The sequence below is a fragment of the Triticum urartu genome, chromosome 4A (genome assembly GCF_056163025.1).
Source record: "Triticum urartu cultivar PI428250 chromosome 4A, HENAU_Tu73, whole genome shotgun sequence".
In the NCBI taxonomy this organism is placed as follows: domain Eukaryota; kingdom Viridiplantae; phylum Streptophyta; class Magnoliopsida; order Poales; family Poaceae; genus Triticum; species Triticum urartu.
The window spans coordinates 124,197,744-124,216,184 of record NC_141876.1 but is presented as its reverse complement, the minus strand read 5'-3'; the positions used below and the strand labels follow the sequence as shown (position 1 = coordinate 124,216,184).

The 18,441-nt window shown below is 48.5% G+C and overlaps 2 protein-coding genes and 1 long non-coding RNA gene across 5 annotated transcripts; 1 reads left to right on the top strand and 2 right to left on the bottom strand.

The window, feature by feature from the left end:
* Nucleotides 1–82: 82 nt before the first annotated feature.
* Nucleotides 83–5,398, bottom strand: LOC125551077 (uncharacterized). The gene is made up of 3 exons (XR_015600492.1): nt 4,982–5,398; nt 4,767–4,892; nt 83–372 (listed from the first exon to the last, which is right to left on the bottom strand). It is a non-coding gene; the product is annotated as an uncharacterized LOC125551077 (long non-coding RNA).
* Nucleotides 5,399–5,580: 182 nt separating this feature from the next.
* LOC147975070 (uncharacterized) lies at nt 5,581–7,429 on the top strand. The gene is made up of 3 exons (XM_087517975.1): nt 5,581–6,352; nt 7,081–7,209; nt 7,298–7,429. The coding sequence occupies exons 1-3, from the start codon at nt 5,738–5,740 to the stop codon at nt 7,427–7,429; spliced, it is 876 nt and encodes a 291-aa protein (XP_087374101.1). The 5' UTR covers nt 5,581–5,737.
* Nucleotides 7,430–14,617: 7,188 nt separating this feature from the next.
* On the bottom strand, nt 14,618–16,171 carry LOC125553692 (F-box protein KIB4). 3 transcript variants are annotated; one of them, XM_048717434.2, is made up of 2 exons: nt 15,929–16,171; nt 14,618–15,883 (listed from the first exon to the last, which is right to left on the bottom strand). In XM_048717434.2, exons 1-2 carry the CDS (start codon nt 16,061–16,063, stop codon nt 14,618–14,620), a joined length of 1,401 nt encoding a protein of 466 aa, XP_048573391.2. In that variant the 5' UTR covers nt 16,064–16,171. The 3 variants fall into 3 exon arrangements, with proteins under 3 accessions (XP_048573391.2, XP_087374099.1, XP_087374098.1); XM_087517973.1 differs by having other exon boundaries at nt 15,956–16,171; XM_087517972.1 differs by having other exon boundaries at nt 14,618–16,171.
* Between the last annotated feature and the right edge of the window lie 2,270 nt (nt 16,172–18,441).

Genomic DNA, 18,441 nt, shown 5'->3' with positions numbered 1-18,441 from the left:
AGGTCACCGCTTGATCATGTTTTATAACCCACCACCGAAGGCAAGGATTCCTTGAATTATCTCTGACTGCGCGCCCAAGTCGAAGCAGGTCACCGCTTGATCATGTTTTATAACCCACCACCGAAGGCAAGGATTCCTTGAATTATCTCTCGTCACAGAGCAACTAGGTACATCCACGGTTGGAACAAGCCACACTCACATCAAGCACACCTCATCCTCATGCAAACACGGAGTAGCAACTTGAGGTAAACATTACAGCACTCACTACAGAACCATCAGAGATATTCAGGTTAGCTCTCCAAAAACGTGTGCCTGCCTGCATTCATGCGCCGCGCGTGTGTGTTGACTGTTGAAGACCTCAGTTGCGAGCGCCTATAATTGATGTAACAACAAAATACAGCCTGATTAGAACAAGTGAAGATGTAGTCCAATAGTAACACATAGCAACAGTCCGAGTGTAGTAATAAAATCAGGCTGTACATTTCATTCAAGCGATTAAGTTCTTAAAGCTGAGCCACACTACATAACAGTATATAAGATGGCTTACTGGATTCACTAAGCAAGGTAGATTATTCAGCTAGTGTTGTCGGACTGAAATGCCATACATAGTGTGCTAATAGCCTCACCAGGAGTTGACTCCCGGTAGCCTAAACGCCTGTGCGGGATCTTCTTATATCAATTAACAGAAGGTGTGCACACGACATGAAGCAAGCTGGTTACAGAAGCCATCTAATACGAGGCTAGATTCATCAATACCAGCAAGTATGGTATTGGCAGGCGCTAACTAAGGATCTGTCGATGATCTTCAGAAATGAAACGCAAAACACAGAAAGTAGGCCACTTTAAGACGATGGATTGCTCGATCTAGAAGTACTGTAGCTAGGGTTCTTAGCCAGCCAAGAGATGGATCTCACCGACCCCGAATGGTGCTTAAATAGCAAGGGAAAGTAGCTAAAAAGTAATAAAGCAGAAAAGCAGAGATGCATAAAGTTTGGTAACAAGTGGGCCAGATTATGTAACAATATATATGATGAGTTAGTGGGTTCACTAAGCAAGGTATATTATTCAGCTACTGTAGTGGGTACGCTAACAGCATCACTAGAAGTTAACTTGTAGAAGCCTGAAATAAACAATGGTGTGGGATCTTATATTAGTAGATAGACAAGGTGTGTACACAACATGTAGCAACTTGGTACAGCAGCAGCCACAAGGAACATAACTAGACATAACAGGGTGCTTGAAAACTGTGACAAAACAGAGTAATGCGCAGAAAATATGAACATACAAGAAGCAGAGCAATCATTCAACAAAATGTGTAGTAGCTTTGTGCAAAGTGAAAACTGAGAAACATGCAACCCCTAGTATTCTGAATGTCAAGGCTCACAGTTGGTCAACCATATCTAGTTGTCATGCAGTTGAAACTTTGAAGATATAGCATCTCCAGAATTCATGCTAATAACTCAATCAACTCTCTCGAAACAGGCTTTCACCCCCGCTTTTATATATAAAGCAACAACCGAACAAAGTACACGGCCGAACGATACAAGGTGGAGAGGTAGTCCTCTTACAAAGCCGATCCCAGAATAAACGGATCACCAATGGTACCGATGAAAAAGCACAGGAGGACCGAGTACAACGCCATGCTACGCCCTATACACCTAAGCTCCACGACAACGCCCTCAGGAGGGATGCCGGCGCCAAGCGTCGCCGCTGTCGAGTCCACAATGGACAAAGGTTTTCACCTGGAACCCGGACACGGATGGGAACACCACGACGACGTCTTCAAGAAGAGAGCGGCGCCCTCGAGCGTCACCATCGTCGGCGCCAGAGCGCAGAGCTTTCGCCCGGTAGTTCTCGCGTGTCACCACGAGGTCTTCAGAAGAAGCATGACAAGCTCAAGTCCCCAGATCTGGATCGAGACGCCCCCACGGAGACTGAGAGCGCGCCCGAGCTACCTTGCGCCAAGCCTCTCGCCGCCCACACGACCAAGAGACAATGCCACCACCGCTGCCATGATGCCTGCCGGAGAGCCAACCATGCGGACCACCTTCCAGGGCCGCCGCCCCGGCATCCATGCCACGTGACAAAGCCAACCGTCCGCTTCACCGTGCACAAACCGTGGTTAGAGAAGCCCGGCATCAGCCCCCAGGCCAGGGTCAGCGCCACCACCGTAGGGGCACCCACACCTGAAGTCCCCTCCTATCCAGGTGGACCGCCGGGGGGGGGGGGGGGGGGGACATGGCCCAGTGGCTACCGACGGCCATCGTCGAGCCATCAACTCAGAGGATGCCAAATCCGTGGCCTACGACACAAATCTGACTGCTGGCACAACACTGTCCTGACCACCACCACCACGGTCCTTCATCAACGCCATAACGAGAAGACGCCCCCCAATCGAACCACAAGCTCCCATCTTGACCGGAACGGAGGCGGCCCAGAGCCGTGCACCGACTCCAGGGCGACCGGACGTTGGACGCCGCGCAAGGAGCGACGAGCCCCGGGTAGGAGGACCGCGTCAAACTCTCGCACCGGATGCCAGTCCGCGTTGCCGGCCAACTACCAGCCAACGCATCCGGGGATCTGGGCATACCGGATCCAGATGAGAGGCCGCCAAGGCAGCCGGCAGTCCGGCCGCCGAGCAGCCGCATCCACGGTGCCAGCCCCGCGGCCCCTCGGCTCTCCACGCATTGTCCTGCCACCGCCGCCCGAGGCCAAGGCGTCCACCGTCCACCCGCTGACCAGCCTCCACCCGCCCGTGAGAAGAGCCGCCGGCTACCTTGCTGCCAGCAGCCGCCGTCCGACGCCCAGGAAGCGCCAGGCCGCGCCGCCCACAGCCCTCATCGCATCAGCCCCTCACGCGCTAGATCCGCACCGCCAGAGCTCGCCCGGCACGATCCTCCACCGTCCATGCCGCCACCACGCCAGCAGCCTCCAGCGCACCCGCGCGGCGTCGCGTCGCGGTGCCCGTGCCGCACCTCTGCCTATGGGGGATCGAGAGGGCCCCGCCGCCGCCGGCCCGGACGAGCTTTGCCCGGCCAAACCCTTTGGCGGCGACGGGAGAGGATAGGGCTGGAAAAAAAGCTCGAAGCTCGTGAGCTAAATGAGTAGCTCGTGACTCGGCTCGAATCGACTCGAACTCGAAGAATAACGAGTCGAGCCGAGCTTTAGTTTAAGATCGTTTATAGACCAAGTTAAACGAGCCAATCTCACGAGTACTCGTGTAACTCGTTAGGCTTGGTACAAAAGATCAGCTACTTCCAATATAAAAAAAGATCAGCCACTCAGCACCCTATGTCCCAGGCGCACAACACAAGGCCTAGCCGTTGAAGGCCCAACCGCCTAGGAGACTCATGTGTTACAAGGAAATTACTATTGTTTAGTGATATATATGTTTAATATATACATAATAATTTTTATAATGTTTGAGGGTTTTATGTTCATATCTTTAACGAGCTTAACAAGCTAAACGAGCCAGCTCGCGAGTTATACGAGTCGAGCCAATCTTGGATTTGAGCTCGTTAATGATAACGAGTCGAGTCGAGCTAGCTCGTTAACGAAACGAGCTCTAGCGAGTCAAGCCGAGCTGGCTCGACTCGGCTCGAATTCCAGCCCTAGGAGAGGAGGAGGGAGGGTGGGGAGCTCGGCAGCGGCCGTCTAGGGTTCCCTCCCCGCCGCCACGCGGGGGCGGCGCGGGAGGGAGAGGAGAGTACAATCAATCAGCCCTGTTGGTCTTGTCTCCTACGGTGAACTTAATTACGCTAATCAATCAACTAGAAGTTAGTAGTTTCCATACCTGCACATAAAGCTTCATATATCATAATCGAAGAACTCGGGAAAACCACGGAGTGAAATACACTGCTAGATGGTCATGACAAATCATGATGACAAGCATTACGCAACCAGCAAGCAATAAAACATGCTGCCATATGGTCATGTTGTACAACACCACTAGTTACCACAACAATTCAAGCTAATCATCCTACTAGAATATGAGAACTACCCAATTTTCAGAACCACATTATGTAAAAGTATATATGATGACTTAGTGGGTTCGCTTAGTAAGGTAAATTATTCAGCTATTGTAGTGGACTTAAATGCCATAGTACACTAACAGCCTCACTAGAAGTTAACTTGTGGAAGTCTTAAATAAACAATGGTGTGGGATCTTATATCAGTAGACAGAACATGAAGCGTGACTTTTTCTCAAAATAAAAACATAAAGCAACCTGGCAGAGCAGCCACAAGGTGCATAACTAGATATAACAGGGTGCTTGAACACTACGAAAAAAACAGTATATCCGCAGAAAATATCAACATACAAGAAGCAAAGCAATCAATCAATGAAATGTATAGTAGATATGTGCAAACTTAAAACTGAGAAACATGTCAAGCCTCACAGCTGGTCGACTATGTTTGGTGGTCATGCAGTTGCAACTTGAAAGATATAACATCCCCAAAATTCATGCTAAATCAATAAACCTAGTTTCCATAGGTGCACATAGAGCTTCAAATTTCAAACACCAGGAGAGTAAAATGCACTGCTAGATGGCCGTGACTCATGATCAATCATGATGACAGGCAATATGCAACCAGCAACCAATAAAAATCATGCTGCCAGATGGTCACATATATTGTACCACCAGTTACTTCAGCTATTCAAGCTAATCATTCTAGTATAATCTGGGAACTACACAATGTTCAGATAACATATGCAGAACAATTCTAAAGCAGTGCAGTACATGTAGATGCTGGAGAATGATACTAACCATCTACATTAGAGGATTTCAACTGGTGCAAAAGGGTCATCCTCAGAAAACTTTGCTCCCCGCTGAGAGGTCCAGCATCTGCCTCCCTCAGTACCAGTACTCTCATAGGCAGAAATCTTACATTCACTGGATAGCATCTCATCCACAGACCTTGAAATGAGTCTTGGATTGGTCATCAAACTGAAGAATGGAAAGATGGGATCTGAGACACGTACCATGGAGTAGATTGGGCATGGATGCTGGTCAGTTGGTCGGCCGTTTCGTTTCGTCGAGCAGCTGGCGGGCATGCTGCCATTGGAGTTGGGAGGGGTGGGTGGGTATGAGGGGGAGGAGGTCGTGGACGTCCGTGGCAGCGAGGAGACGGAGAAGAGCCAGCGCCGCGCCCTTGAGGTTACTCGCCGTCGCCGGTGCTGGTGGTTGAGCGGCGAGAAGCGAGGATGCGATGCGGTGAGCCATGCGATGCGGTGAGGCAGTGAGCAGACCTTGAGCCACTTAGGGGTTACGGCTCGGTCGGTTCGGTCGGAACCGAAACGTGCCGGTCGGTTGCCCTATTGGCACGCGGGGGTTTGGGAGCACTCCATGGTCGCCGGCCGCCGGAGCTCGGAGAGGCAACCGGACAGGATTAAAAAACAAAATAGAAGAGAAGAAAATGGTTGGGCTCAATTAGCCCGGCCCAAGAGAAAAAAGGGCTCCTCGTGCGTGCGGCGTGCCCAACCAGAGCGAGAGAGAGGGAAAAAAAAGGCCAGAGAGACGAGGAGGTGGCCGTTAAATTCAGTTCGTCCCCGCCCTCCCCGCGTACTCGTCGCTCGAAACCTTCTTCCTCCTCCCACCTCCGTCCCAACTCCCAACGCCACCGCGCAGCACTGCGACTCTCCCCACCGGAAGCCAGCCAGCCAGCCAGCGCACCGCACCCTCCTCCCCCTCCACCCCAAACCACCTCGTGCTCCCTCTGCAAGCCCGCATCCTCTGCGATGAATCAAGTTGGCCAGCGGCCACCACCGCCGCCGCCGGGGAGCTTGATCAGGATCCTGCGCTCGGTGGCCTATTCACTGGGCTTATCTATCCGCTCTCTCATGAGGCTACTGTGGCGCGCATGCCGCTTACCGGCGGGCCAAGACGAGGAGGAGCGCAATGATGCCAAGAACAAGAACAAGACAGGCGGCCGAGACGATGAGGATCGCCAGAAGATGACGGAGATTGCCGCCAGGAAACGAGCAAGGAAGAAGGCCAAGAAAGCGGCCAGAAAGGAGGCCCAGGCGAAGGCCAAAAAGACCAAGAAGGAGGCCAAGGCGGAGGACAAGAAGAAGAAGCAGGAGGAGGAGGACATGCAGAGGAAAGAAGAGGAGGAGGCGGCCAAGGAGGAGGCCAGGATCAGGGAAGAAGAGCAGAAGGCAGCCAAGGAGAAGGCCAGGCAGAAGCTTGCCGAGGACAAGAAAAAGGCTGACCTGGAGGAGGCCAAGAGAAGGCAGCGGGAGGACGCCGCGCGGAGGAAGGAGGAGGCCCAGATGGAGGAGGAGGACAGGCAAAGGAGGCGGGAGGAGGCCCAGAGGAGGAAGCAGGCGGACAAGAACAAGAATGAGTATGAGGTACGATCGATCATGCGCTTGCTCGCTCCTTTTGCTATGAGTTCAGTTTTCCTGTTCCTTTCTGCTCCTGACTGAATTGGCAAAATGAGGATCATCAGCGTTACTTTCTGTTCATCAGCGTGTTTTGACCGATCATCAGCGTTTAGGCAGGTTTAGATCTCTAAAAAAAACTGATGTTTGCTGTCACTATAATGGTAGATGTAGAATAGTTGATCACAATTCTGCTACATTACAATTTAAAACCCCAATCCCTTGCCATGTTTTAGTTTCTACTGAAGAAATGCCTGAAAAATGCCCACCTCTGCTTATGGATGATGCAGAGCGTGTTGATTCTTTGTATGGAATTTTAGCTAGTGTTCGATCTTGATGAAGTGACCGTTCTAAGGATAAATCACCACCCCGATCTCTATATCTAGTCAGGTTGCTCCTTTCCCCTTTGTTGTCAAGACTACATCCATCGCTAAGCCTACCTGAAAACATTTGGTCATTTGAAGTTGGGGATTTATCAGATAGCTGTTTTGGTGAAGAATGTGTATCTTTCCTTAGTGTTTGATCATATTTGACGATGTAGAAATTTCCAATGGTATGTCACGTGACTGGAGATCATCCTTTTGTTTGAGCCTTTCCGAAGACCAATTGCCCATTATGTTTTACTAGTTTGCTGCATTTTTGTTGCTCATAAGCATGAAATTGACTGAGTGATTCTGAAAACTGTTTGACTGTTGTAGATTGAGAGAGATGCTCATAGGAGCTTCAGGGATAAGAATCTTAGCAGCCTCAAGGATAATGGAATGACCGTCTGTATGATCTGCTACTTTGAAAAAGAGGACTATAAGTATGGATGTACTGACAAGCAGGTAGCGCTTTTCTCTCGACTTCCTAATTGAATGTGGTAAACTAAATTTAGGGACTAATCTTGGTTTTTGTTTGTTTGTTTCTTTTCAGAAGGATCGCCATATCGGAAATCGTCACAAAGCGGGAGTGGAACACTGCAAGAAGGCGGGTTGCTTTGTGATTGCCAAGGACAAGAGCCAGCTAGGGAAGCACCACTACTATTGTCATGGCATGAGCAAGTAAAACGGTATATCCTCTGCACTTCATGAAGACTATGTTCTGCTTAGCATGAAGGGCTGCCCTTATTATAGCCTTTAGAATTTGCAGGAATCTCTTTTGAGAATTTTGTACAAATATTGCGAACACTCTCTCATAATAAATTTTAAGACTAAATGCCATCGATTTTCCTTTCAGATTGTTCATCATATCAGCAGGGCGCGCAAGGGAGTTGGGATTGAAAGTTGCAAGAAGAAGGGCTTCCTTGTTATAGAAAAGGAGAGGAACATCTAGCTCCATAGTTTGAGCAAATGAGCCCACTGTTTGGTTCTTCTGTAGCAATTGATAGCATTAGTTTTTACTTTGTTTCACAAGAGGCTTCTGCAGCGAGTGCTAGCATTAGTTTTTACTCTGTTTCTTTCACATGAGATGTGTGCACTAGGGTCTAGTGTGCTCATTGGAGAATTTTGTACAAAAATCTTGTGAATGGTCTTTTGTGATGGATGGAAAGGCTTTGGTGTCTTAGATTCTAACGAAGACTGTTTATACAGCAGAATTTAGTACTGATGTTTCCACTTCTATTGAATCCTTTACATTCAGAATACGAACAATAGTGGCAAATCATACAAATGATATTATGCAGCAGCCGCAGACAAAAAGAAAATGAGTGGCTGCTGGTATACAAACAGAAATAGAAATAGCAATAACACCCAGCCTCTGCAACAACGCAATATCGTAAAGAGATTACGGACATTGTCATTGTGATGGTTTCCTGGTTCGTGCGATGAAAAAGTACTGATGAAAATCTGCGTTAGTAAAAACTTCAATGTACTTGGTCTGTTTTCAAGACAAACAAAATACAGATGCAGGGTTCGAATGTAAATTCAGAACCAGCCAGAATGATCTGGCCCTTACATAATGTCTCTCAACTAGACTTGACCTATCATAAGAACTAAAAAGCATCCGTCTTCAAATAAAACCCCTCTTCTTGCCAGCCTTCGATCGAACAGCATTGGGCACATGCAACTGACTACGCTTGCAGTTAGAAAAGACATGCCATTACTGGTAGTGGTATCGACACGCCATGCGAGTGTATTCTCTTGATTTCGCCAACAGCATCATCAAGATCTAAGAGGTTGTTATTCTGCTGATGGTTGGTATGCGTGTCTCTGTATAATTCAACTTCTTTCATGCACCCGTATCACCAAGGCATAAGTGTTTTGGTAGAGCAAATCCCCGCTGACGAGTGTTTCCATCATAGTTTTCATCCATCTTCGCATATGTGGCTTGAACCTGCACAATGCCCCCATAGCGTGTGTAAGTGGGAATCGATAAAAGAAAACTATTTCGATGAACAGCACAGCATTCAAATATTTACTGGACATCTATCCAATCTTTTGTAAGTGATGAAAATCTCTTGTTAGCCCAAGTATAAGGAGGCTGTTTTACAAGATGGCGGAAGATATGAATTGTGTAAACCCACGTCAAAGCAACCACGCTGTTTCATAAGCAAGGGAACTTTTTTCGCTAGCCTACATTATGACATTCAGATGTCCCATACAAAAGTCAGGTCGAACCAAACCACCGTTCACGAGAAAATGATCATTCAAATCATTAGTTGTGATCCCTGTAGATTTCAATTTTAAGATATAGATTACCTACACTGCGAGGCATGGGTTGACAAAATGCGGTGGGCAAGATATTGCATGTTTGACTGTCGTGGCCCCTTGTTCAACCTCAACATGAGATCCGACTCATCGCTGCCTATGCGCCTTGGAATCTGTCGCCAACATTTTGTTTCCTATTTTTTTGGCAGACTGCGCTAACTTGAAATTGTAGTGGAGTATTGGATCCCCAATGAGCATGAGATGGCTTGATTGCCGTCTCAGAAAAAACGCTAACACTACATGTTTGCATGAGCATCCCAACAAATATGACGGCCACAGTAGCGTTCGGTGTAAATTAAAGATTCTAAGCTGTTTTGAGTGACAATCTTCCTCCTTTTCAATGTAACTCGCCGTAATGCTTGCCAAAGCATGAAAGAACCATATGAAGTAGCCCAGGAGCAAAAAGTGTAATTACATATAGCGTTCAAATAAAATCTTCAAAGTTATCTTCAAACATGGTCAGGGATTAGCAATTGCACTGACAACATGTGCCGATAATATTTAGAAAATGATGTCATGTCCAATAGCTAGTTAATTGTAACACCCTCGATGCGACTATAGCTCCCACGTGTCGAGGCACGACTTAGATACATAATCGCATTGAAGGCATATGTCGCAAGTTAGGCAATCTTCACAACATCCCATGTAATATGATAAATAAAAGAGAGATAGCATAGTTGGCTTACACTCGCCACGTCAATCAAGTACATAAATAACATTACATCATCCAAACACTCATGGCCCGACTACGGCGCCAAAATAAAAGAGAACCCAACATGCGACAACGGTCCCAATCACCCCCACCTGGGCGCCACTACTGATCATCGGGAAAGGAAACATAGTAACGTTGAGAGTCTTCGTCGAACTCCCACTTGAGCTCATACGCGTCTCCTGGAGCGGAATCATCGGACCCTGCATTTGGTGTAATAGTAATCTGTGAGCCACAGGGACTCAGCAATCTCGCACCCTCGCGATCAAGACTATTTAAGCTTATAGGTAAGGCAAGGTAAATATAAGAGGAGCTGCAGCAAGCGACTAGCAAGTATGTTGGCTAACTTATTCGCAAAGGAGAGCGAGAAGAGGAGGCAAAGCGCGAGCGAGAAACTAGAGAGCAACCTGCGCAAACATTACTCCAACACCGTGTCCACTTCCCGGACTCCGCCGAGAAGAGGCCATCACGGTAACACACTCCGTTGATCCATTTTAATTAATTAAGGTTCAAGTTATCTACAACCGGACATTAACAAATTCCCATCTGCCCATAACCGCGGGCACGGCTTTCGAAAGTTCAATCCCTGCAGGGGAGTCCCAACTTAGCCCATGACAAGCTCTCACGGTCAACGAAGGAATAGACCTCCTCCCAAGACGTTCCGATCAGACTCGGTATCTCGGTAATTCAAGACACTTCGACAGGTTAAAACAAGACCAGCAACACCGCCCGAATGTGCCGACAAATCCCGATAGGAGCTGCACATATCTCTTTCTCAGGGCACACTCAGATGAGACATCCTACGAGTAAAACCAACCCTCAAGTTGCCCCGAGGTGGCCCCGCAGCCTACTCGGTCGGACCAACACTCAGAGGAGCACTGGCCCGGGGGGGGGGGGGGGGGTTAAAATAAGATGACCCACGGGCTCCGGAAACCCAAGGGAAAAAGAGGCTAGGTGGCAAATGGTAAGACCAAGGTTGGGCATTGCTGGAAAAGCTTTAATCAAGGCGAAATATCAAGGGGTTCCCATTATAACCCAACCGCGTAAGGAACGCAAAATCCGGGAACATAACACCGATATAACGGAAACTAGGGCGGCAAGAGTGGAACAAAACACTAGGCGAGAGGCCGAGCCTTCCACCCTTTACCAAGTATATAGATGCATTAAGATAACATAGCAATATAATGATATCCCAACAAGTAAATAAATGTTCCAACAAGGAACGGCCTCCAATCTTCACCTGCAACTAGCAACGCTATAAGAGGGGGCTGAGCAAAGCGGTAACATAGCCAATCAACGGTTTGCTAGGACAATGATGGGTTAGAGGTTTGACATGGAAATTTGGGAGGCTTTCAAGCAAGTGGTAGCCATCGTAGCAATGGCATAGCAAAAGAGCGAGCAAACTAGCATAGCAAAGATAGTAGTGATTTCGAGGGTATGATCATCTTGCCTGCACAGTTGTCAGAGTTGACTGGATCCTCGAAAGCAAACTCAGCGGGCTCCTCGTTAGCGAACTCGTCTCCCGGCTCTATCCAAACAAGACAAACAAGCAATAAGGATACAATCAACCACGTGCAAGACCAAGCAATATGATGAAATGATGATATGCTATGCGGGATGCGATGCGGGATGCAAAATGCAAGATATGACAGGAAATGCATGAACCTGGCCTCAACTTGGAAATACAAGTGTGCCACTGGAAAGATGAGATGAAATCGCTTGAAAACGATATAAAGAACGCCGGAATCGGAGTTACGGTTTGGAAATGGCAAGCGATTCAAAAATGACACCGGTCTGCGATTTACAGCAAGTAGGCATCTAAATGCAATGAAATGAACATGCTACAGCAACCAAAAATGACAACAAAATACATGGCAGGGATGCACACAAGATTCTTAACAAAAGTCTAGCACTGAGCTACGGCCAATTCATCCATTAACAGGTTCAAACAAGCATGGCAAAAACGCAAATGGTAAAACAGATCTCAGACTTAGTGAAATTATCACTTGTCTGGAATTTCAGATCATATAGCCCTCTTCGGAGCAACAAAACAACATGCTACAGGACCTGAACATGACAAATAAAGACATGGCATGGAGCTACTCTACAAGCTTAACAAAAGTCCCTTAGTGACCTTGAGCCAAAAGGGATCACAAAATATACTAACAAGCACACGAACATAGCAAAAACATAATCAGTTTTCAGACTTAGTGAAAACTGGGACATGCTGAAACATAACTCACGAAGGCATGTTTACGAGCTCGATGTACTCACCACGGTGCAAGTCATGGCAAGACAAGCATACATCCCTTAATAAGACACAAAATTCAAGCTAGACATGGCAAGAACAATGGCATAGCATGCACGGATCAACTATAATAACATCGGCAAAATCGCAAACAAGTTGACGATCTGCCCAGATACGCAACGAAGCAAAAGTAGAGCTCGATTGATTCAAGCTAGGATGCTCCACAATTGCAAACAAAGACATGGATGGAAAGAGCACTACAATATTAACAAAACTCCCTTACTGATCATCCTCAAAAGAGGTACGGGTCACTAGGAAACAACATGAACATATGGCATCATGAGATAAACAATCCCAGGACTTGGTAAAATCACTAAGTCCCTGAAAACAGAATTAGCAAGTGCACCACTTTGCAAGCTTGCACAAGTCACCACACACATCCTAAAAATACATGGGTTGCACCTCTGGAAAGATGACAAAACCCTTAACAAAACATATGAAGAACTCACGGGCATATCATGCACACATTAATCATGGAAAAAATGACAAAAGTGCTAAACGGAGTAGCAGATCTGACAATTAACTCAAGTAGCCCTCTTCTAACAGCATTTCGGGCATCAATATGAGCTCAAATGAAAATGATGCAATGGAATGAAATGATGTACTCTCTGAGATGAACATTTTGATATGCTATATGCATGAATCGGAGCTACGGATGCAAAGTTACGAGGCCATTAACATGGGCATATGAATCTGGGAATTTTGGGGACTTTGAAATTTATACCTCCGGAAAAGTCAAACCGGGACGAAGTGGTACGGGACGGAGGGATCCGGGTCTGGGCGAGGGTGTTTGGATCGGGGGAGTGGTGGATCTGGTCCACCCTCCGGGATCTCGCCGGAGAGGACGACGCCGGCGAGGTCGGACGGCGCTGCGGCAAAGGTCGGCGCCAGCGCGCGAGGAGAAGGGCGGCGGCGAAGTGGCGGTGCGCTCCGGAGATGCGCCGGCGACGGAGGTGGCGGTGGCAGCTTGACGGCGGGCGGCGACGCATCGGTGGGGCGGCGGCGCAGGCGGTGCAGCCGGGCGGCGGGAGGCGCGCCGGCGATGGCGCCCAGGGCGGCGAAGTTCTCGGCCGCGAGCGGGAGGCGGCGCAGGTCCGGTGAGGAGGCGGGGTGATGCGGGCGGACGACGGCGGCGGTGCGGGCTCGCGCGGGCCCGATCTGGGTCCCGTGGGCCGGCGGCGGGGCTGAGGAGAGAGAGAGGGCGGCGGCTGGCTGAGGTGGCGGCGCCTGGTTGGTCGCGGGAGGCGGATGAGGCGACGTGGCGGCTCCTCATTGGTGCGGGTGAGGTGGCCGGGCGGTGGACATGTCCGGGCGGCACGGGAAGAAACGTCCGGCTACGCGCGGAGGAGGAGGTTAGGGTTCATCTGCGCGAAAATTCCGAGAGGAACACATATTTATAGGTAGAGGGAGTTAGGAGAGTCCAAATAAGGTGCGGTTTTCGGCCACGCGATCGTGATCGAACACTCTAGATGATGGAGCAGAGTTAGGTGGGTTTTGGGCCAAATTGGAGGGGTGTTGGGCTGCAACACACACGAGGCCTTTTCGGTCCCTCGGTTAACCGTTGGAGTACCAAACGAAGTCCAAATGATACGAAACTTGACAGGCGGTCTACCGATAGTAAACCAAGGCCGCTTGGCAAGTCTCGGTCCAATCCAGAAATGTTTAATCCCCACACATGAAAGAAAGATAGAAATGACCACCGAAGGAGAACGAAGCGCCGGAATGCAAAACGGACAACGGGGAAAATGCTCGAATGCATGAGACGAACACGTATGCAAATGCAACGCACATGATGACATGATATGCAATGCATGACACGCAAGCAATGACATGGTAACAACAACGAATAACTAGAGGACACCTGGCACATCGGTCTCGGGGCGTTACATTAATGCAGAACATCCCAATTAAATAAATGATTCAAGCACAATGAAAGCATCAGAAAGACACTTTTTATAAAACGTTTTTATAGTCTATGACAGTGTCAAAAAACGCCTTATATTAAATTACAGAGGGAGTACATAATATCTCATACAGAAGAGAATAATAGACCATTCTAACAGATGGTTATCACATGGCTTGTTAGGGACGAGACTTGCCTGCTCCCTTCTCGTGTGCCCATCCGTGCTCCCGCATACGTGGCTTGATCTGATTGGAACAAAATAAGGCCCGGCCCCACCCCCTTAAAATCAGGGGGGGAGATGATTAGATTAGAAAGAAAAAAAGGAGAAAGACAACCGTTGGATTAGGTGGGAGCACGGATGGGAGCATGGGAAGGGAGCAGGCAAGCCGGATCCGCTTGTTAGGGGGGGGGTATCAAACAAACAAGAACAGAAAACGGAATTGTTGTAGAGCACCATTTCCATTCCTAATATTTATTTTTCGGCCATAGTTTCATCAAATACAGCAAACAATATACGAAAAAAGAGATAGACTGAACATGCTTCCGTTGTCATAGCATCTGCCCGCAAAAGAATGGCAAACTTGGTCGACAGACCCCATAATCAAGTTACATAATTAAGAAAAGCTACCTATTCGTACAATGACAGATTCAACACTGTAAGACTCGGTGTTAACCATATGGGACTTGGCCAGCTGGACCAAAGTGGGGACACAATTTCCTCCCTACTGCCATCTTCAAGGTTGAGAACACCTATATCCCGGGGATTCGTCTTATACATCCAATTATATTGCTCAGCATCTGCGAAATAGACACAATTTGCCTTCAGTTGTGGATATTCTTCAGCACTAAGGCATATAGACTGGTTACGCCCAAGAAACAACACGTTATGATGCAAGCTATTTATTTCCACAAGCTCTTGTGCTTCCATATCGACTTTGTGTAAAAAGATTTTATTTGTTTTAACTATGGGCTCCTCATAGCCCGCATCTATGAATTCAGCCTTCCTGCAAACTTGCAGCAGATCACCCCATGGAGCCTGAAGAAGGAAGAATTCCCCCTTGTACTCAGAACTGTGAATGGCAATCTCATCCGCAATTATATTCCTCGTGGCGGTAGGACCAGTGAGGTCAAAAGCATCCGTTCTTCCGGCTCTTGTGGATGCATACAATAGACCATCCATGTAGATGCATTGATCATAGTCCCAATCCGGCATCAGCAAGGTCCACTTACAATCTCCTACCCTTGCAAACGAAAGCTGACATCCTGGACCATGGATGAGAACCACAATGTAGCTTCCTGTGGACGGATCCGGAAAGATAAATACCCTGATGTAGACATGGTAACGAAGCTTGTCGGGAGCATGGGGGAACATTTTGGGACCAACCATTTCGGGGTCTAAGTCCGGATCGTAAAGTTGCTGCCGCAATATATACATAATAACTGTGCCTGCATTGTCAAAGATTGGCTCTACATAACCAATGGTGACCACCGACGGGAGAGCAATCTGCTGGCCAGTGACCGGATTGATAAGGTGTAGCTCAGACTTGTCATCCGCGGTAACTAGCCAACCATGTGATGACCCAATAAGATACCTGTTGCGGATGGGTGGATCCGGGAGAGTTAAATTGTAGACCCTCTTCTCTGCGAGGTTGTAGAGACAAGCTACATTCTCACCAGCAGATTTAGAGGTGTAGAGGAGGCAAGGCGTTTGAGGCCGTTTGTACAGCTTAAGCTGGCTGCAGAGGCTGGTATACGCGGAGCGCCAGGAGGAGCTGACAGAGGCCGCACGCATGAGGTCAGGTATCTCCAGGAGTGAAAATATGTCCATCAATACATCCTGCGGCAGCTCCGGCAAATTTCTCACCACAGTTTCAGTTTCCATGGGTGGTGAGACCTTTCTCAATACATCCTGCAGCAGCTCCGGCAGTTTTCTCAACACAGTTTCAGTTCCCATCGCTGGTGAGACCTTTCTAAATTTCCCCAATGAACCGGGAGAAAGAACCAGGAGCTTAGGCAAAATTTTCAGGCCAAAATGTGCAAAGCTCGTTATCCTGGCTACGCTACAGACCTCCATTGGAGCAATTGCAAAAGCAGGTCTTGTTGGAGAAGAGTTGCTTCAGCGGCAAACCAATTGGACTTGGCTTGTATCTAATCTGATGAGAAGAAGCACACCGAGGGCTGGCTGCACTTTATATCCAGTCGAGCCGAGGCCTCACCTATGATCCGATTAGAAGAAGGGAGTCTGGATCCAGCGAGGATTGTTGCCGTAGAAACTCCAAAAAGATCTGGAATTCGAATCCGAGCAATTACCGCAAGGGCTCCCGTCGATTGCTCCACTGCGCCTCGGAAGGATGCCCCCCAACGATGGGAGAGGAGAACCAACTAATTGCCCGCCGCAGTGTAGCCCGACGTCTCAGCCGTCCCAGGATCCGCGAGAAGGCAGAAGGTAGCGCCGGCGAGCTTGGGCTTCGTCGGCGGCGGTAAATGGGATGCAGGAGGGGTGGTGAGATTAGCAGTGGAAGGTGGCGGCGAGAAGGTGCTTGGCTCCGCCGTCTTCGTCGCAGGCGGCGGCGTTGTGGGGGCAAGTTGCCTTTGCAGAGGTGAGCGGAGAGGCCTTAGTTATGCGACCGAGCACCGTGTGCTCCGCGCGAGCGAACGATTCCTTTTTCATTTTCTTTTTTGATTTGAAAACTTTTGCGCGAGCGAACGATTCCTTTTCCTTTTTCTTTTTATTAGAACTTCCGAGCCAGCGACCGATTCATTTCAATCGTGTTGAAATGCGTCGCTTAGTAGATTTTCTTTTCTGTCTGATAAACTCTAGAAATGCTTTCGCTCAACCAACTAACTATCTCGCTTCATTCATCGCCTCCGTAATCTTTAGATCTGCCTTTCATACTGCCACGACTAAAGCAGTGTTCTCCTACTTCACGCCCATTCTTGACTCCGCCAAGCCATGACCGTTCACCATCGACTTCACGGTGATGCACGTTGGTCCCTTTGAACTCTCACTTCTAGAAGCTCCTTTTTCCCGAGCACGAGATATGGACGACTACCAAGCACTTTCCAATGGGTCAAACACCAGGCCTAGATGGTTTCACCATTGAGTTTATGTAGAGTGCTTGAGAGGTGATCAAGGAGGACATTTGCGGCGTGTTTGGCGAGCTACATTCGCTCAATTTTCGAGGCTTTCGCAAGCTTAATGAGGCACCCATTACTCTACTTTCCAAGAAGGTGGACGATGCGTCACTCTTCGACTACCGGCTAATCAGTTTGATCCACCTCATAGTCAAGTTTTTTGTGAAGGCTCTCTCTCCGGCCCGCCTTGCATCTCAGCAGTATGGTTTCCACCAACCAAAGCGCGTTCATCGCTAGCAGAAGCATTCATGATAACTTCCTACTCGTGCAACAAATGGCACGCCTTCTCCATTATCTTAAAGCTAATAGGATGCTTCTGAGGCTTGACATCCCTGCGCCTTCGACTCGGTATCCTGGTTTTTCCTCCTTGAGATACTTCGACTGTTGGGGAACGTAGCATGCAATTTCAAAAAAATTCATACGATCACACAAGATCGTTCTACGAGATGCATAGCAATGAGAGGGAAGAGTGTGTCCACGTATCCTCGTAGACCGAAAGCGGAAGCGTTAGGTTAACGCGGTAGATGTAGTCGAACGTCTTCATGATCCAACCGATCTAGTACCGAACGTACGGCACCTCCGAGTTCAGCACACATTCAACTCGATGACGTCCCTCGAACTCTTGATCCAGCAGAAGATCGAGGGAGAGTGTCGGTGTCAAAACCGGCGGATCTCGGGTAGGGGGTGCCGAACTGTGCGTCTAAGGCGGATGGTAACAGGAGGCAGGGGACACAATGTTTTACCCAGGTTCGGGCCCTCTTGATGGAGGTAAAACCCTACATCCTGCTTGATTTATTCTTGATGATATGAGTATTACAAGAGTTGATCTACCACGAGATCGGAGAGGCTAAACCCTAGAAGCTAGCCTATGGTATGATTGTATGTTGTCCTACGGACTAAAACCCTCCGGTTTATATAGACACCGGAGAGGGTTAGGGTTACACAAGGTCGGTTACAAAGGAGGAGATATCCATATCCGTACTGCCTAGCTTGCCTTCCATGCCAAGTAGAGTCCCATCCGGACATGAGACAAAGTCTTCAATCTTGTATCTTCATAGTCCAACAGTCCGACCAAAGGATATAGTCCGGCTGTCCGGAGACCCCTAATCCCGGACTCCCTCAGTAGCCCCTGAACCAGGCTTCAATGACGATGAGTCCGGCGCGTAGTGTTGTCTTCGGCATTGCAAGGCGGGTTCCTCCTCCGGATATACCACAGAAGAGTTCAAATAAAAGGATAGTGTCTGACCCTGCAAAACAAGTTCCACATATCTCCGCAGAGAGAATAATATTTCCACAAATCTAATCTGCTGACACGTT